The 20228-nt window shown below is 45.9% G+C and overlaps 1 protein-coding gene across 1 annotated transcript; it reads left to right on the forward strand.

The window, feature by feature from the left end:
- The first annotated feature begins 16663 nt into the window (after positions 1-16663).
- LOC133824502 (DUF724 domain-containing protein 7-like) lies at positions 16664-19691 on the forward strand. The gene is made up of 6 exons (XM_062257392.1): positions 16664-17236; positions 17781-18188; positions 18293-18491; positions 18576-18691; positions 18772-18847; positions 18923-19691. The coding sequence occupies exons 1-6, from the start codon at positions 16769-16771 to the stop codon at positions 19447-19449; spliced, it is 1794 nt and encodes a 597-aa protein (XP_062113376.1). The 5' UTR covers positions 16664-16768; the 3' UTR covers positions 19450-19691.
- Positions 19692-20228: the final 537 nt, after the last annotated feature.

Raw genomic sequence — 20228 nt, forward strand, 5'->3', positions numbered from 1 at the left:
CGGCGCCCAGCGAAACAGAACGGCCACTTGCTAACTCGATCTAGGGCCGCGGCGCCCAACCCAAAACCATTCTCCAACGTGTTTTCAACACTTCAAAGTCCCCAAAAACACACCTAAACATTCCCCAATCATCAAAACAAAGTTCCCAAGCTTCCCGATACCTCAAAACCCAAGGTTCAAACAAACCGAAAACTCAACGATCCACAAAAACAATTCAAAGCTTAGAAACTCGAAATAACTCAAAACTTAAACTTCAATTACCTTTGACTGGGTTGTTTTCCATCAAATCCTTCGCCCAAGAAGCTTCTATTCTTTCCTAGGATCGCTATGCCTCGACCCTCGCTTGATTCCGACTCCTAGAACTCAAGATATCTTCGAAAACGCTCAAACGGTAAAACGGACCGTCTAGAGAGAGAACGAGAGGTTTCCTAACGTACGTTTTTATCTGACAAGCTACTTCAAGCTTAAGTAACCTCAAATAAAACCTAGTGCTCGGGGTCCCGAAAACACCCCCGGGGATACTATAGTCAAAACTTCCAGAATTCCATCCTGATCTCAAATACTCCCAATCCATTACCAAATAAACATTTCTATTACCCCGAAATTGACCCTGTTATGACAAAACCGCTAATCCACTATACATGACCGTCTCATGTCGAATAGCTCGAATATATCTCCATAATAATAAAATCTCATTCACAATTTACAATACGCACCTAATTTACAAATATGCCCTTAACAGGCCAAATTACCAAAATGCCCTCATAACTAAAAATACTCCCATATGCATGCATTTACCATCAGATAATAATATAATTCACGTAAACATGCCTATAATCATTAAATACAATAATAAATCAATTATGGCCCTCCCGGCCTTCTAATCAAGGTCCTAAACCTTATTAGGAAATTTGGGGCATTACATGTTCCAACCCGCGAAGTCATTGTCTTAGATTCCCCCGCAGAAGCTCCGGGGCCGATGGTCGTGACCATAGATTCCTCTTCTAGCTCGAGGGGTAGGATCCCTTACGATATATGTTTTTGAATTATGTTTTCTCCTTATCCTTGTTGTTCTTCCCTAAATGCTAACTTGTATACTAATGTTCTTTGTTTTGCCAGAGGAGATGTCTCAGCCCGGGAACAAGGATTTGCGAGCTAACTTCACTGGAGGGAACTCCTCCGCTGGGGCTTCCGGGCCCATGGTGAAGAAGCTCCGGGTGGCAAAGAAGGCCGCTGGGACACCAACCAAGTCCCCTGCAAAGGGGAAAGACCAGATCCCAACTACCCAGGCCAAGGTACCTCCACCTCCTGCAGCAATGGAGAAGATACCCCCGCCCCCTCCACGAGCTCCCGCCTTCGTTCGGGATATGGAGATGGAGCCCGGGACTTTGGCAGCTGCCGCCACCGAGGTGCGCATTCCGGTGGACCCCCAGGCCTTGGAGAAAATCCCTGACGTCTTTCGGGGGATGGTGTACGAGACGGCGACCTACACCGTCGACCACTACTATGGGGCCACCGAAAGGGACTTGCGGGCAATCGAGACAAGGAGCCCGGAGAGTGTGATGGAGTCTTCACTGGGAATGGCTCTAACAGTAAGCTGGCTTTGCCCTTTTATACTCTTTGGTTACCATGCTTTGCCCTGTCTCTCCCTTTTTTTTTCTAAGGCAATTGCCTCTTTGTTTTGTAGGGCGCCTTGGCTCTTCACCGGAGCATATCCAGGTCTAAGGCTCGGCTCGAGGACATGAGGGGTGAGCACTAGGCGGTTTTGGCCGCCCATCAAACTACCTTGGCCGCCCTGCAAATGGCCCAACAGCAGGAAAAAGAGGCCAAGGATGCCTTGGCGGCTGCGCGAGCTGAGCTGGATGCAGCCCGTCCTAAGCTTCAAGAGGCCGAGGCTACCAAAGCCGCCCTTGCTGCCGCGATGGCCGAGTTGGACTCTGCGAAGGCTGGAGCCGAGGAGGCTAAGGCCGCCCTGGCAACGGAGAAGGTAGCTTCCAGCTCCGCCATGGAGGACATGCTCTACCACTGTTGGGTCTTCAACTCGAATGGCGACTTCTCCTTTTTAGGAGCGGACTGGGAGGACTTCCGGGAAGGATTCAAAGCTCGCCAGAGGAACCTTCTGAGACTAGGGATGCCTTCACAGTGGCCGAGCAGGAGGGCGAGACGGCGACCTCAACGAAGCAGCCCAGTGGACCCTAAGGCCTTTCTTTTTCTTTTTACATGTATGTTTTTTTTTTTTTGTAACTTTGTATGAGGTTTTTTCACCTCAAGACAATTGGTTTTAGTCAATTTTTGATTCTATGCACCTTAGTTTGTTTTCCTTTTTGGTGGTGCCATGATTGATACTCTTATATTTTTCTGGAAAAAACATATTAACCAATCTTGATCCAATTTTTAAGACAAATCCTGGTTGAATCCCGGACCTTGCTTTAAAAACTTAGTTCGCATTAATTCTTTGACTAATATCTTGTGCTCTTTAAGAAAAATACAGATCAATCAATTTGAATCAATTTCTAAGTTTTAAGACCTGGTTATGTCCAGGATATTAGTTTGAAAACTTAGTTCGCGTTAATTCTTTGACTAATATCTTGTGCTTTTTAAGAAAAACACTGATTAATCAATTTAAATCAACTTCTAAGTTTTAGGACCTGGTTATGTCCAGGACATGACTTAGTTTGAAAACTTAGTTCGCGTTAATTCTTTGACTAAAATCTTGTGCTTTTTAAGAAAAATACTGATTAATCAATTTGAATCAACGTCTAAGTTTTAGGACCTGGTTATGTCCAGGATAGGACTTAGTTTGTGTTAATCATTAATCAATATGTCGTGTTTTTTAAGAAAAACATCGACCAATCGATTTGAATCAACTTCTAAGTCTTTAAGGCGACCTGGTTATATTAGCCAGGTACCATATGCCCCCCCAAGTAATTAGGAAAGGGTCTTTCGTGGTTACTTGAGATTACATTCGCAAATATACACAATACTGAAAGAAGATTTAATTATCATTACTTAATACATAAGAAATGGCCTTTCTAAGTAAGCCTTACAAGGGTGTCAATGATAATACTTCTTCAAGTGGATGGCGTTCCAAGTTCGTGGGACCGCTTCTCCATTAAGCCGGGCTAACTTGTAGGTTCATTCCTTTATGACCTCGGCTATTTGATAAGGCCCTTCCCAGTTCAGTCCCAGTACTCCATCTTTGGGATCCTTGCCGGCTAAGAAGACTCTCCTGAGAACCAGGTCGCCAATGCCAAAAGCGCGTTTTCGGACCTTTGAGTTGAAGTAACGCTTAATTTTTGCTGGTAATGTGCGAGCGGGAGCTGTGACTCTTCTCGCCTTTCATCAATCAGGTCGAGGGATGAGCAAAGTAGTTCATGATTGTGATCCTGGTCATATGCCTGGACTGTATGAGAATATATCTTTAACTCAACAGGGAGGACTGCCTCACTCCCAAAAGCCAGGGAGAAAGGAGTGTGCCCCGTAGAGGTCCGATGCGAGGTCCGGTATGCCCATAGTACCTGAGGGAGCTGTTCTGGCCAGACCCCTTTGGCTTCGTCTAGCCTCTTCTTAAGGCTTGCCTTTAGCGTCTTATTGACAGTCTCGACCTGGCCGTTTGCCTGAGGATAGGCCACGGAGGAGAAGCTTTTCATGATGTCGTACCTTTCACAAAATTCGGTGAAGAGGTCGCTGTCAAACTGAGTCCCATTATCGGATACTATTTTCTTTTTTAGCCCAAATCGGCAGATAATGCTCTTGACTACGAAGTCGAGGACTTTCTTGGAAGTGTTCGTTGCCAAAGGCTCTGCCTCAGCCCACTTTGTGAAGTAGTCAATAGCCACCACGGCGTAGCGGACCCCGCCCTTTCCAGTCGGGAGGGCGCCAACCAAGTCGATTCCCCAGACTGCAAATGGCCATGGGGAGGAGATCATCTTCAGCTCGACTGGGGGAGCTCGGGAAACTGTGGCGAATGGCTGGCACTTGTCGCATTTATTGACATACGAGATCAAGTCCTTTGATAGAGTGGGCCAGTAATACCCTTGCCTTAAGACTTTTAGGGCCAAGCTTTGCCCCCCAGTGTGATCCCCGCAAAAACCCTCGTGCACTTCCTGCAAGATGGCCTTCGCCTCTCCGGCAGATCACATCGCAAGAGGGGTAGGGAATGCCCACGTCGGTACAACATCCCATCTATCACCGTATACCTTGGAGCCTAGTACAGTACCCGCCGTGCGTCATTACGCCCCTCAAGTAATTTTCCTTCGGTAAGGTACTCGAGGATGGGGGTGATCCAGGTCGGTCTGGCGTCGATCATCTTGACCTCCGCCCCGACCTCTTCTATACTTGGTTTCTCCAGGAATTCCACCGGTACTAACCCCAACGTCTCCGTCTCCGTCTCCCCGGAGGTAGCGAGTTTGGCGAGGGCGTCTGCGTTAGCGTTCTACCCTCGAGGTAACTGCTCGATTGAGCCTTGTTCAAATGCGGACAGCTTGACTTTTACCTTGGCCAGGTAAGCAGCCATATTGGCTCCCCGTGCTTGATATTCACCTAGCACCTTGTTTACCACGAGCTGGGAATCGCTGAAGCACTGAATGGAACTGGCTTTCAGCTCTTGGGCTACCCTTAGTCCGGCCAGCAAAGCTTCGTATTCGACCTCGTTGTTGGAGGCCTTGAATCCGAATCTCAACGCTGAGTGGAATCTATGCCCTTCTTGGGATATCAAAATAATTCCAGCCCCGGAGCCGTTCTCGTTAGATGAGCCATCCACGAAGATCTTCCACGACGCCTAGGGCGAGGTGACCTGGGGTGACTCTTCCACAGGATCCTCCCTGAAACCTGTGCACTCTGCCACAAAATCGGCCAGGGCCTGACTCTTTATGGCAGTTCGGGGGGTGTACAAAATTTTGAACTGACTGAGTTCGATAGCCCACTTTAACAAACGTCCCGATGCTTCAGGTTTTTGCAAAACCTGCCTTAAAGGTTGATCGGTCATGACGTGTATTGAGTGGGACTGCAAATACGGCATGAGCTTTCGAGAGGTCGTGATAAGACAAAATGTCAATTTTTCCATCAACGGGTATCGGGACTCGGCCCCGAGAAGCCTCTTGCTGATGTAGTAGACCGGTTTCTGAACCCAGTCTTCTTCACTGACCAATACGGCACTAGCTGCATCTTCTGTGACAGCTAGGTAAAGGAAAAGAGGCTCTCCTGCCTTTGGTTTGAACAGTACGGGTGGCTCGACCAGATGTGCCTTCAGGTCGAGGAAAGCACCCTCGCACTCCTTGGTCCATTTGAACTTCTTATTTCCTCGGAGCAGGTTGTAGAATGGCAGGCACTTGTCAGTGGATTTTGAAATAAACCGATTTAGGGCTGCCACCCTCCCTGTCAGGCCTTGGACATCTTTACGCGACTTGGGTGAGGGAAGCTCGAGCAATGACCTGATCTTATCGGGGTTCACTTCGATTCCTCTAGTGTTGACAATGAAACCCAGGAATTTTCCAGATGCGACCCCGAAAGTGCACTTCTGAGGGTTAAGCCTCATGCCGTATTCTCATAGTATCTTGAAGCATTCTTCCAGGTCAGAAACATGGTTATCGGCAGTCTTTGATTTGACCAGCATGTCATCAACGTACACTTCCATGTTCTTCCCGATCTGGTTGGCAAACATTCTGTTCACTAATCTCTGGTATGTAGCACCGGCGTTTTTCAGCCTGAACGACATGACCTTGTAACAATAGACGTTAATTGGGGTCATAAAGCTGGTGTGCTCCTGGTCCGCCGGGTTCATGGCGATCTGATTATAGCTTGAGTACGCATCCATAAAGGACATGAGCTTGTGCCCCGACGTGGCATCCACCAATTGGTCGATCATTGACAAGGGAAAACAATCTTTGGGGCAGGCTTTATTCAGGTCAGAGAAGTCGATGCAGGTCCGCCATTTCCCGTTGGGCTTCGGGACCAGCACGGGGTTGGCGACTCAAACCGGAAACTTGGCTTCGTGGATAAAGCCGCATTTCTTGAGCCGGGCTACTTCTTCTTCTAAAGCCTCAACCCGAGTTGTTCCCAGGCGCCTCTGTTTCTGGGACTTTGTAGGAACGCTCTTATCCAAATGAAGGGTGTGCATGATGACATTTGGATTGATTCCCACCATGTCCTCGTGTGACCATGCAAACACATCAAGGTTATTTTGCAGAAATTTGATCAGCTCCGCCTTCCTCTTGCCACAGAGGTTTTTCCCTAGCTTAACCATCTGTGAAGGATTTTGTGGATCGATATTTACTTCCTCGAGCTCTTCAATAGCTTGGAGCTCGGACTTGTCCTCGCCTATTCGGGGGTCAATATCCTCACTTAGGACGATACTTTCCCCCTCGGTGCTCTGAGGTTTTTCAATCTCAGGGTTAGGCAAAGGTTCCTGAGATTCCTCTTCTCCACCTTGGATGGCCATCGTTAGCTGCCCGGGTTTCGATTTTCCCTTCATGGAAATGCTGTAGCATTCCCTCGCAGCAAGCTGATCGCCATGGACCGTGCATATCCCCATGGAAGAAGGGAATTTCAGCGCGAGGTAGCCAACGGAGGTGATGGCTTCAAAAGCTATAAGTGTAGGTCGGCCCAAAATGGCATTGTATGCAGCGGGGCAGTCGATGACCACGAACTCGAGGAGTTTTGAGACTGACCAAGGTCCCTCTCCTAAGGTGATCACCAACTCGATCGTCCCTATAGCCGCTGATCCTTCTCCCGAAAAACCATACAGCATCATGGAGGTCGCCTTCAGCTCGGCGACAGTCAAACCCATCTTCTCCAACGTGGACTGGAATAGAAGGTTTACCAAGCTCCCATTGTCGATCAGCACTCTCCTAACCCTCCGATTAGCGAGCTGCACCGCTACGACCAGAGGGTCATTATGAAGGAACTGAACGTGGCTAGCGTCTTCTTCAGTAAAAATGATTGGTTGCCTTTCCAATCGCTGCTGCTTTGGCAGATGCTGCTCGGGGACGAACTCTACTCCATTATGAGCCTTGAGTTCGTTGAAGTACCTCTTTTGGGCACCCCTGCTCGTGCCAGCCAAATGCGGACCTCCCGAGATTGTGGATATCTCTCCTCCTATCACTGGAGGAGGGACGTCTTGATCTACCCGAGACCTGGGCTGACTGACCGGGACTTCCGGAGCAGGTCTGCTTGTTGGAACCCTGTTCCACGCATACTGAGCCAAGGGGCCGGCTCTGATGAGAGTCTCGATCTCATCTTTCAAGTGTCTACAATCATCGGTATTGTGGCCAACGTCGTTGTGGAAACGGCAAAACTTGGAGGTGTCTCTCTTCCCCTTCTGGTGCTTTAACGGCTCCGAATTCTTCCAGGGGAGGCGAGCAGAGTTTTCTAGGAAGATGTTCTCCCTAGAGTGGGTGAGCTATGTATAAGTCGCGTAGACCAGCTTAAATTTTTCTACAGACTTATTCTTCTTTGGGCCGTGCTGGTTGCCCTCGTCGTTCCCCTTTCTCTTGCCTCCACCGAACTGGTTATTCTGTGTAACGTTCTGGGTCGCTATCATGACCTCCGTTCCCACTCCAATGGGCTGCTCAGGGACCTGGCTGGTTCCTGGAGCTGAGGCTTGGGCCTCCTCCAAGTTGATCCAACCTTGGGCCCTATTTAGGAATTCATTTACTGAGCTAACTCCCTTTCTTTGTATTTCGTTCCAGAGTCCCCCTCCGACGAGGATTCCAGTCCTCAAAGCCATGAGCTTGGAGCTGTCATCTGCATCTCTGGCCCGAGCAGTGACGTTCGCGAACCTGCTCAGGTAAGCCTTCAAAGGCTCGTCGGGTTGTTGCCTCACGTTAGCCAGGGAGTCGGCCTTGACACGAGCAGCCTAGGAGGCTCGGAATGCTCTTTTGAAGTCAGCAGAGAAAGTTTTCCAGGAGCTGATTGACTGCTTCTTGTTCTGTTTGAACCACTGTCTGGCCAGCCTAGTCAGTGTGGAGGGAAATATCAGACACCTCAGCTCGGGGCCAGTGTTGTGGGTCATCATCAGTGTATTGAACATACCCAGATAATCTGACGGATCTCCGTCCCCGTTGAACTTGGACAGGTGCGGCATACGGAAACCGGGCGGGTATGTCGTTGCTGCTATGTTGGGGGCGAAGAGCTCAAGCTCGTCCCCCGAATCATATTCGTCTTTTTCTTTCTCCGACAGGAACTTCCTCATTAGCTCCTCCATCTGAGCCAGGCGTTCAAGGGTTTTGTCCTGATTTCCTTAGTTATTCCGGGGCTGTTCAACAACTCTGAATCCATTGTATACGTTTGGTGGGTTATTGCCCCTCCTATCTTGAGATGGGTTATTTGGGACATTCTCGCTGTTACGTACCTCGGACAGGTCTCCCCCTGAGCGAGCACGGCTGCCACCTCCTACTGGGTCTCCCCTATGAGAGTTAAGGCGATCCCGTAGGTCGCCCCTCGGGGTGGCTTGAGGACTTTGTGTCGAGCTTAGGCGTTGACGCAGGTCTCCGCCAGAAAGGTCACTTCAGCGACTTCCGGTCCAGTAGCTCCCGTTAGAGAAGCTCGGAGCCCACCTCTGGGGGTGAGGATCCGGGCTTCCTCTGGGCGCCCTGCTACGATGGGAAGGTCCTGCGGATGGCGGGTTTCTCCTGCTACTTCCATAAGCTGGAATATCTCGGATAGACCGAGGAGGAGATGGGTATCTTATCGGTGAGGGAGGATGCTTGTTCGGGGATGCAATCTTGGTTCCGTCAGGGTGGATCAGGTTAGGTGGGGGCCTTTCAGCCCTGCCAACTTGCGGGCCTTGCACCTGGCGATCTGGACGAGGCGCAGGACAGCTGACCGGGACGGGCTGGTGCTGTGAGCCCTCCCTGGATCTCCTTCTAGAATTCCCTCGAGCCCTCCTTGGCGTGCTCGAGGCTGGCAGTGAGCTGGGAGTTGAAGTTCGGACCGAGCGGCTATACTGTTGTTCGGCTCTGGGTATTTCTTCGAAGTTTGCCTCTCGGCGGTGCGATGAGGGAGTAGAGTTGGACGTCGGAGGTCTAACCGAGCGGCTAGGCCTGGACCGATTACCCCAGCGGGACTTACGAGTCTCACCTTGCCTCTTTCCGACGTTAATCATTCTCCATTTCTACCGATGTGTAGAAATCCGGGTTCGGATTAGGTGGTCGGGGTGCCGAATGTGGCGTGCTGCCCCTTTGGCACACCCACATGGGGCCATTTTGTAATGAGCATGCCTTGGTGCTTGATCATTAGTCAAGTCTTGCACCAAGCAACCTCATGGGATAGGGTAGTGGCAGTTTTGTAATATTGCATATGTCTCCCAGACAAAAATCATATATGTTCCTGGGAAGACTTTATTTCCCTAGAAGGCTCCTTAGGGGGAGGTGACCTGGTGACTTAGGGAAGCACCATGGCCATCAGCAGATAGGGGCCAAAGCTGTGTACTCCCTTGCCCTATCAAGGCTATATACTAATGAAATAACATTTATCCATACTTGCCCCTGTGTACTTCCTTGTTGCTTATGTGTTACTTGTTTGTTACCTTCGTTGGGCCTTTGTGTGCCACTTGCCTTGTTGTGTGCTTTGTGTTGTGTGGACGTTCCTAGGAATGACTTGCTTTGTGCTTGCTCATACTTCGTTATTGCCCGTTGCATGTCCGAGATGTGTATGTGGCTAACCGCTGAGTTTGTTTGCCTGTAGGTGTGTGTTGTAGGCTGACTTGCTAGCTTGAAGAGTCTGCAAGTGCCGCACGTTCCGTCTAGTTGGAATCCCCAAATAGCCGGCCCGTGACAGTTGGTATCAGAGCCAAGTTAGAAAGCGCTTGGCAAAAACACACTATGGTGAACCACACTCAGAGGATCGAAGCTCTTGAGAAGCGAGTTGGGGAACTGGATGGCCTGGACGAGAGGGTCAGGGATCTTTCCTTTGCAAGTCAGGACTCGGGTTCGTCTGATGCATACAATCGCATAGCTGCGTTGGAGAAGGAGAATGATGTTCTTCTATCCAGAATTATCGCGTTGGAGAAAAGAAACACTCCAACAAGTACTTCTGTTTCCCCGAGGTGGGAAGAGCGCATCGCGGCAGTGGAGCGCATGCTAAAGGAACAAGAAGTTTCAATAAATGACACAACGGAAGATTGCAGGGAGGCAGTCGGTGTGCTCAGAGAAGAAATGGCTGAGCTTACTGCCAAGGTAAACCTGACCATGCGAGCGGTTGGGAATGCCCCTGCAACAGGGCCGATGGGTATGGAATATGGCCGAGCCAAAGTACCCGAGCCGAGGCCCTATAATGGGGCCAGAGATGCAAAGGATTTGGAGAATTTCCTCTTTGACATGGAACATTACTTTAGAGTTGTGCGGGCCGATTCGGAAGATGGAAAGGTCGCCATGGCTACCATGTATTTGTCGGGGGATGCCAAAGTGTGGTGGAGGACCAAATATGATGATATAGAGAATGGCAGGTGTACCATCACATCTTGGGCGGACCTGAAGAGGGAATTAAAGACGCAGTTTCTGCCAGAAAATGTAGCTTACATAGCTCGTCGCCAGTTACGAGAGCTTAAACAAGTCGGGACAGTCCGAGAGTATGTAAAGAGATTTTCAGGACTGATGCTCGATATTAAAGACATGTCCGAAGTGGACAGGCTCTTCTGCTTCCTCGAGGGACTGAAACCGTGGGCCAAGCAAGAACTTCAAAGACAGCGGGTGACTGATCTAGCCACCGCTCAAGCTGCTGCCGAACGCTTAACAGACTACACTCCGGAGAGTAGCCTGCCGAAAAAGGCTACCCCTCCAGCCAGCTCAAGTAGCGTCGGGAGTAAGAAGTTTGGGAAGTCCTGGCAGGGCAAGAGTGGGGGAGAGAAGAGGACAGCTGAGTCCAATTCTTCCAGTGGGACAGATGCTGCTGTAGGGAAGAAGCCGCTAGCTTGTTGGATTTGCAAAGGCTCACACAAGTCGGCAGTATGCAAATTCCGGGGCCAGATAAATGCCCTCATTGGCCAAGAACAACAAGGTGAAGGAGAAGAGGAAGAAGAAGAAGAGTACGCGCACATGGGCGCTGTCCGCCTGTTGAACGCTCTCAAGAAGCATGGCGAGAAAGGGAAGAAGACCCTGGGGAAAGGGCTAATGTTCGTGGATGCCGCTATCAATGGCAAGCCTGCCAAAAGCGTGATGATTGATACTGGCGCCACCCACAACTTCATCTCTGAACTCGAAGCCAAGCGACTGGGACTAAAGCTGGAGAAAGATGCAGGCCGCATGAAGGCGGTCAACTCCAAAGCCTTGGCCACATCTGGCGTGGCTAAAGGGGTAAACGTGAAGATCGACACGTGGGAAGGGCAGACTGATTTGGTGGTCGTCCATATGGACGACTTCGATGTAGTTTTGGGAATGGACTTTCTAACCGAGAAAGGTGCCATTCCAATTCCTGCCACTGGAAGCTTACTCATAATGGGAGAGACTCCTTCAATGGTACCTGCAAAGGTGAAGCCACCCCCTGCTGTGAAGCTTCTATCAGCTTTACAGTTCAAGAAGGGTGTGAGGAAGCAGGAGCCGACTTATGTAGCTGTGCCCACCGTGTTCGAAGAAGTAGTGGAAGAAATTGTTCCACTAGAAATTACGAGGGTCTTGAAGGTGTATGGGGATGTGATGCCAGATAAACTCCCCAAAGCCTTGCCACCAAAGAGGGGGATTGATCACCAGATAGAACTGGTGCCTGGAGCGAAACCTCCAACAAAAGCGCCATACAGAATGGCACCCCCTGAGCTAGAAGAATTGAGGAAGCAATTAAAAGAGCTATTGGAGGCAGGCTTCATCAGACCGTCGAAGGCGCCATATGGCGCACCGGTGCTATTCCAGAAGAAGCACGATGGGAGCTTGAGACTGTGCATCGACTATAGGGCTCTCAATAAGGTGACAGTTCGCAACACATACCCCATTCCTCTAATCGCTGATTTGTTCGACCAGCTAAGTGGAGCTAAATACTTCACAAAGTTGGACTTGAGATCGGGCTATTATCAGGTGAGGATTGCAGATGGGGATGAACCAAAGACTACGTGTGTTACTCGATACGGAGCATTTGAGTTTCGAGTAATGCCGTTTGGGTTGACAAATGCACCTGCTACCTTCTGTACACTAATGAACCAAGTATTCCACGAGTATCTAGATAAGTTCGTGGTGGTGTACTTGGATGACATCGTGGTTTATAGTGCCACGATAGAAGAGCATCAAGAACACTTGGCTCAAGTGTTTCAGAAGTTGAGAGAGAACCAGCTATATGTGAAGCGAGAGAAATGCTCGTTTGCACAGGAGAGCATCAAGTTCTTAGGCCACGTGGTGGAACGTGGCCGTATTCGTATGGATCTGGAGAAAGTGAGGGCAATCCAGGAATGGAAAGCCCCCACAAACGTGAAAGAACTCCGCTCCTTCTTGGGCCTAGCTAACTACTATAGAAGATTTGTGGACGGCTACTCAAGAAGGGCGACACCTTTGACCGAGCTTCTGAAAAAGGGTGTGATTTGGGCGTGGACTGACAAGTGTGCTGAAGCGTTCAGAAGTTTGAAAGAAGCCATGATGAAGGATCCTGTTCTTGCCTTGCCAACTATTAGCAAGCCCTTCGAAGTACAGACAGATGCATCGGATTATGCTCTGGGAGGGGTACTAGTACAAGAGGACCACCCAGTCGCATACGAAAGTCGCAAGCTGTCTGAAGCTGAGAGGAGGTATACTGCCCAGGAGAAGGAGCTCCTCGCAGTTATACATTGCTTGCGAGTGTGGAGGCATTACTTGCTGGGGTCAAAGTTCGTGGTGAAGACGGATAATGCAGCTGTGAGTCATTTCCTTACTCAGCCGAAGCTGACCCCTAAGCAGGCTCGATGGCAGGAGTTTGTGGCGGAATTCGACTTCCGTTTTGAGCACAGGGCAGGACGCTTGAACCAGGCAGCTGACGCCTTGAGTCGTAAAGCGGAGTTGGCGACTCTAAAGATCATGGCTAGTTTATCGGCTAGCGTGGTGAACACTCCACTCAAGGAACGCATTAAAGAAAACCTAGAAAAAGACCCAGTTGTCAGGACCATCCTGAAGCTCGTAAAAGAAGGCAAGACTCGCCAGTTCTGGGTGGAGGATGACCTTCTGTGGGCTAAAGGGGGACGCTTGTATGTTCCAAAAGCTGGAGATTTGCGAAGGACATTACTAAGCGAGTGTCATGACACTCTGTGGGCAGGTCATCCAGGGTGGCAGAGAACCCATGCCCTCTTGAAGCAGGGCTACTACTGGCCACAAATGCGGGACGATGTAGTGGAGTACACCAAGACATGTCTGGTCTGCCAGCAAGACAAGGTCGATAGGAACAAGACACCTGGGTTGTTGGAGCCCTTGCGAGTCCCAAGCCGACCGTGGGAGAGCGTGTCGCTTGACTTTATCACCAGTCTTCCGAAGACAGGAGATTTAAGTGCGATCTTGGTGGTCGTGGATAGATTCTCGAAGTATGCAACATTCATCCCAGTGTCGAAGTACTGTTCGGCAGAAGAGACAGCCAGACAATTTTTCAAACATATTGTCAAATATTGGGGAGTGCCCCAGAACATAGTCAGTGACCGAGATGGAAGATTCACGGGGACGTTTTGGTCCGAATTATTCAATCTCTTGGGGTCACAACTGAATATTTCCTCGAGCTACCATCCGCAGACAGATGGGCAGACAGAAAGATTCAACGGGATGTTGGAAGAGTACTTGCGCCACTTTGTCAATGCCAATCAGAAGAATTGGCCGCAACTACTCGATGTAGCTCAATTTTGTTTCAACTCTCAAAAGAGTTCTTCGTCGAATAAGAACCCTTTTGAAGTTGTTAATGGACAGCAACCACTGTTACCCCACACAGTGGACAAATATCGCGGTCGGAACCCGCGAGCCTTTCACTTCACCAAAGACTGGAAGAAGACAACAGAGATTGCCCGAGCTTATCTAGAGAAAGCCTCAAGAAGAATGAAGAAGTGGGCAGATCAGAAGCGCAGACCACTGGAGTTCAAAGCAGGTGACTTAGTGTTAATCAAGCTGCGGCCCGAACAGTTGAGATTCCGAGGGGACAAAGACATCAGACTCGTCCGCAAGTACGAGGGTCCAGTCTCAGTCATCTCAAAAGTTGGCCTAACTTCATACAAAGTCGACCTACCCGCTTGGATGAAGATACACCCGGTCCTTCACGTCAGCAACTTGAAGCCGTATCATGAAGACCCAGCCAATCCAGAGCGCAACCAGTCAACCAGAGGAGGAGTCAGTGTTCAGCCAAGGAGCAAGCGTCAACCTGAAGAAATCCTGGCGGAAAGAACGGTCACCACTGACCGTAAAAAGCATAAGGAATATCTGGTAAAATGGAAGGGGCTCGCTGATGACGAAATCAGCTGGGAAAGGGCGGAAGACTTGAAGAAGCTCACGCAGAAGATTGAAGATCTACAAGCTACTTCGTCGAGGGCGCCGAAAGATTAAGTGGGGGAGAGTATGGCGTGCTGCCCCTTTGGCACACCCACATGGGGCCATTTTGTAATGAGCATGCCTTGGTGCTTGATCATTAGTCAAGTCTTGCACCAAGCAACCTCATGGGATAGGGTAGTGGCAGTTTTGTAATATTGCATATGTCTCCCAGACAAAAATCATATATGTTCCTGGGAAGACTTTATTTCCCTAGAAGGCTCCTTAGGGGGAGGTGACCTGGTGACTTAGGGAAGCACCATGGCCATCAGCAGATAGGGGCCAAAGCTGTGTACTCCCTTGCCCTATCAAGGCTATATACTAATGAAATAACATTTATCCATACTTGCCCCTGTGTACTTCCTTGTTGCTTATGTGTTACTTGTTTGTTACCTTCGTTGGGCCTTTGTGTGCCACTTGCCTTGTTGTGTGCTTTGTGTTGTGTGGACGTTCCTAGGAATGACTTGCTTTGTGCTTGCTCATACTTCGTTATTGCCCGTTGCATGTCCGAGATGTGTATGTGGCTAACCGCTGAGTTTGTTTGCCTGTAGGTGTGTGTTGTAGGCTGACTTGCTAGCTTGAAGAGTCTGCAAGTGCCGCACGTTCCGTCTAGTTGGAATCCCCAAATAGCCGGCCCGTGACACCGAACTTCCAGTGTCATCCTGGCCTATTGGCTGCTTGCCCGGCCGCTGCTGAACTTCAAGGTTTTGCTCACCAGAGATGGCGGCATGACGAGCCTCCTGCCCATCATGTTGTTCCGCCTCGTTACCGTGTCTTGATCGAGTGGTCACCATAGTTGGATGTTTGCGATAGCACCAATCTAACTAGCTCTCAATGAAAGCACCAAACTGTTGACGCGGTTCTTCGCCAACAGGTAATTAAGAAAATAAGAGAAAGAGATTAGTGCTTAATAATGAACCAAAACAGATGAATGATCTTAAAATGGATTGATGACATAACTACGTTTTTAGGTGGTTCAAAGGTTAAAATCCTTCTACTCCACCAGCCAATATTATTGCTATATTTCTGGTATTTTTTACAGAGTATTTTGTTACATAAAAGAATCCAACCCTTTGCAACTCCCAAGGTCTCCATATTTACAGGAGAGGGCACCTGGGAGTTGGCAAGGGGGGTCATCCCGTGACCTTCTTACCCATCATGTCACTTCTGTGACATTCATGATTAATTCCTAAAACCTGACAAATGAAGTGTGGTCTAGTCAACAGGTAAGGGGGATAATGGGCCGCACGGCCCAACCTAGTCGTGGGTGCCTGAATACGCACGTTCATGCTGCGTGTCTGAGAATTCAGGGATATATCAGACACGTGATGTCTGATATGTGCACGTTTACATTGCGTGGTTGACTTTATAAAGAGTCACGGCTTCCAACTCCAGCTCGTGTCTTCGAGCTGGATGTCTTCTTGACCTGCGGTCTTTATTTTCCTGACTCGACTCTTAAACTCTTGGTGAACATTTGGTTACCTCGAGCTAAAGAGGTAGGACCTGACGACAGTAGCTCTGGTCATGTGGTATCCACGTGGCTGATATATATAGAAACTAAATGTGCACCACATAACTCCTTTCAGTTATAAAATAATTTACAAAATACATTTATGATCAAATTAATTAAAAAAAATTAACTGAATTATAAATTATTTTTTGCTTGCCATAAATCATTTTCTACTAATAATTTTTTAAATAATTTTCTAACTAAAATGATATATAATACATATTTAACAAATTTTGTAATCAAAATGATACAAAATAAAATTTAGGGATTTTAAAAATGGGTTTATGTATAGAGTAATGATATGTGCACTTAAATATTATACATAGTGATGTGACACTGTTTTTTAAAATAGGGAATCTCAATTTTAATAAATGTATTTGATTAGACTAAATTGTCACATCACTGTATATAATATTTGGGTATAAATGTAATTGAGTATGCTAAATTACTATATTATTGTGTATAATATTTGAGTATATATTTGTGTATAATGTATCAATTTAGCTTAATTAATCTTATTTATTAAAATTAAAATCTACTATTTAAAAAAATAGTGATACATTTACATTCTATAATATTTTTGTGTATATTTTACGCTTAATATAATAATAGCAAACATATTATTACTTTACTCTTATATATAATACTATTTATTAATGTAATATTTTCTTGAAAAAGAAAACTATTAATAATAATACTCCGACTGAGACTGACTGACTGTTCAGTTCAGTCTCTTCATTCGTCAAAACTCTTCTTCTTCTTCCACAAGTTAAAGTATTTCAGGCTTGAAGTTCAAAAACACAGTAAGAAAATGGTTGATTCTTCAAGAAAAGATACTAGGGTTGAGGTTCGGAGAACTGGCCAAGGCTTCAAGAACGCCTGGTATCCGGCCACCATTGTTACTCCTCGTTCTCACTCACCAAAGAAGAGGAAGCGTAACAAAAACGACGAACAAGGCTCCATCGTCGTCGTAAAATATCAAAGCATCTTTACCGACGCCGCCAAAAAGAGACGCCTCGTTGAAAAGCTCGACCGTGCTTTTATCAGGCCGGCGCCACCTTCCCACACAGAGCCGGAACTTGATAAGCCATTTGAGCCAAACGACGTCGTTGATGCCTTAAACGACGGCGTCTGGTGGACTGGTGTCCTCCTCCGCGTCGATGACGACAACTGCACTGTTTTCTTCAAGGACTCTCCTGATCTGAAGGACTTCCACCTCTCACAGCTCCGACCTCACTGGGATTGGGTGGAAGAAAAATGGAGTCCGTCACAAAAGCAGGTACTGAACACTAATTTCTTCTCTCTGGCTTGGATTCTAGGGTTTTCTTTTTCTTTGTTTCTTGATCGATCACTGCTATTTAGACATGGGTTTTGTATTTTTTTTATTGCTATGATGAGTTTATAGAAAAACATGCATATTTTAGTGTAAAGATCCTAGCTTTATGTGATTTTTTTATTTGTATATAAAGGTACTATTTTTATTTGTTTCAACTTGTTCAAGACGTTTAAGTAATTATCATTTTGTTTCTTCTTGACCTGTTTTAAAGAAGCTAGCTTTATGGGACTTTTTTGAATTATTATTATTATTATTCATCTGAATATGAAAGCGTTTATAGTATCATTTTTTCCCTTTTCTCTTAGTTGTATTTTTTATAGATACTACTACTTAGTATGATGAGTTTATAGTAAAACATGCATACTATAGTAAAAAAATGCTAGCTTTATGTGCTATCATATTTGTTTCTAGTTGCTCAAGGGTTTAAGGTAAGTATCATTGTGATAATTATGTTTTTTTTTTCTTTGAAAAAAATGAGTGCTTGCAGGAAATACAATACTCAAAATTCAAACCAGGAACACCAGTAGAAGTGCATCATAAGACCAATAATACGGGGGTTACATGGATCCCAGCTACTGTGATTGGGGAAAAGGGTACAGATTCTGTTGTAGTGAGGTGTAAGAAGGATAAAGCTGAGAAAATTACTGTACAACTAGAGATGTTTAGACCTGAGCCTCCTCAATTGAGTAGTGACAAAGATTTTCAGTTGATGGATAGGGTTGATGCTTTCTGTGATTTGGGTTGGTCAGTTGGATCAATCACTAAAGTTCTTATACAAAGAAGGTACGCTGTTAATTTTGGTACTATGAGGGAGAGGAATGAGGTGGTATTCAATCACTCTAAACTGCGGTTACACTTGGAATGGGTTGATGGACAATGGATTACCAATTCAGGGGTATGTCTTTAGCTTATGTTGTTGTTCTCTGGTTTTTTTCAAGGCTTGTATATATGTACCAATTCAAGTTTATTAAATTTAATGGTGTTCTTCTTTCTTTTTAGGAGGTTGTAACCCCACCCACTCAACAACTTCAAACTCACCAAGTATGTGATACAGCCACAAACATTGATTCACCACCTACCTTAGATGAAAGCTCTGGTTCTGAACTCAATGTGACTGAAAAACAAACACCTTGTTCAACCAACAAGGATGATGCTCAAATGAAAGAGCTGCAACAACCCTCAGCTACTGCTACGAATGGTCTCTAACTTGTCTTGTTCATGTTATTTCAATACATTGTATTATATATAAAAATAATGAAGTTGTTTCCCTATGGTTTTGCAGTTGATGGGGCCAATTCGCCGAAAGTAAATGGCAATGTACAAGAAGCTGAAAATTCAAACGTGTTCGTGGAGCCTCATGGTGATGAGTATGACATTTCTGTTCTGCTATCTTTTGAGGTAAATCTTAATCTGTTTCACAATAGCAGAGACTGGCCTCTACTTGGGACTGATTAATAACATCTTTTCTGCTAATTTAGGAGGGTGATCAAAATCCAAACGGTATAATAGAGAAGAGGGGAGAACACTCTGAATTACAAGCTGCAAACTCTCAAGGTACAATCATGGTCTTTATACTGGAATTATCAGTTTGCTAGAACTTTATGTGACATGAAATTGGTTTGGTCACAGATAACAATGAGGAAAGAAACACTCCTTTTGTGAAAAGATCAAAAGTTTGGAAATTAGTGGAATCATTGGAAGTCTTCCAAAAACTGCCACAGAAGCCTCATTTTCATCCTTTGTTGAAAGAGGAAGGCGATGAAATTGAACGTGAAGCATTAGCTTTGAGTTATATGGTTAAGTTTGCCTTTTTGATTGAGAAGATCTTCAATTTAGGAGAAGATGGTAGTATGGCTGATGTTGATTTCGTACTCACACAATTGACTGAAATGGAGAAGATGGGATTTGATGTGAAGATAGTAAAGAATAATCTGAATGAGTGGAGAAGGAAGAAAGTTGAGTTGGAAGAAGTGAAAGCTCAAATAGCTTTGCATACTGATAAAAAGGCTAAAATTGATGAGGAGCTGAAGATAATTGAAGAGAAACGATCATCGCTTATGTCTGCAAGTGCTCATGAAGCTTCCCAAGTGAGCAAGTGGATTGGAGAAGCCGACATGATCAATGAAGCTATTAATGCTATAATGGAGAGCTCTTAAAAATACCACCATGATCAATGAAGCTATTTTTTATATAATGCAGAGTTTAAAAGTCCTGTCCATTCCTTTTAGTTAATCTTGGAGACTGGTAAAAATCGTCTATATTTTGTTTCAACTGTTGAAAGCTGGTTAGATTGTGTTTATGCGAATCTTTTGGTGTTCTGTCTTGGTGTACTAATTAGTTAAGGCTGGCTCCAAGTATTTTCATGAACAAGTTTTAGATTATGCTTCTTTCTTTTCAAGTTTGTTTTCTTATTTAATGAATGGCATTAGATGAGTTTGATGGAATTTACTTATTTGGTAATTGAAAAGATTTTATTTATTTTAAATGTAACAAATTAAGCTGTATATATAAGCATGCTGCATCATGTAAGAAAATCTTAAGAGTGGTATGGGAAACAAACTTAATAGAAAGTATCAAAATATAGCATAATTTATAGGGTAAATAACATTTTGGACTTTTGCAAAAGTTATCAATCAGCTATTGTGTTTTGTTAAATGTTAATTTGGATTTTGTGTTTTGTAAAATTGAATAAAATAGTACTTTATACTTAATTTTGGTAAAAAAAAATTCAATTATAAGATTAATTATTAGACCGTTAGTGATGTGATGGGTTCACAGAATCAAGTACTCGATGAGCTGAGAATGAAATGATATATTTGAAATTTTTTTGACCAAAATTGCGAATAAAGTACTATTTTGTTACATTTTGTAAAATACATGGTATGATTTGTTATTTAACAAATCAAAAAATCTGATCGATAATTTTTGCAAAATA

This window comes from Humulus lupulus, chromosome 3, assembly GCF_963169125.1.
Source record: "Humulus lupulus chromosome 3, drHumLupu1.1, whole genome shotgun sequence".
NCBI classification, from domain to species: Eukaryota; Viridiplantae; Streptophyta; class Magnoliopsida; order Rosales; family Cannabaceae; genus Humulus; species Humulus lupulus.

Excerpts from the sequence above, each read along its gene's own strand:
- LOC133824502 (XM_062257392.1), top strand. The coding sequence starts at position 16,769 with ATGGTTGATTCTTCAAGAAAAGATACTAGGGTTGAGGTTCGGAGAACT. Across the intron at positions 18,189-18,292 it reads AATGGATTACCAATTCAGGG|GAGGTTGTAACCCCACCCAC; the intron begins GTATGTCTTTAG and ends CTTTCTTTTTAG. Across the intron at positions 18,492-18,575 it reads CTCAGCTACTGCTACGAATG|TTGATGGGGCCAATTCGCCG; the intron begins GTCTCTAACTTG and ends ATGGTTTTGCAG.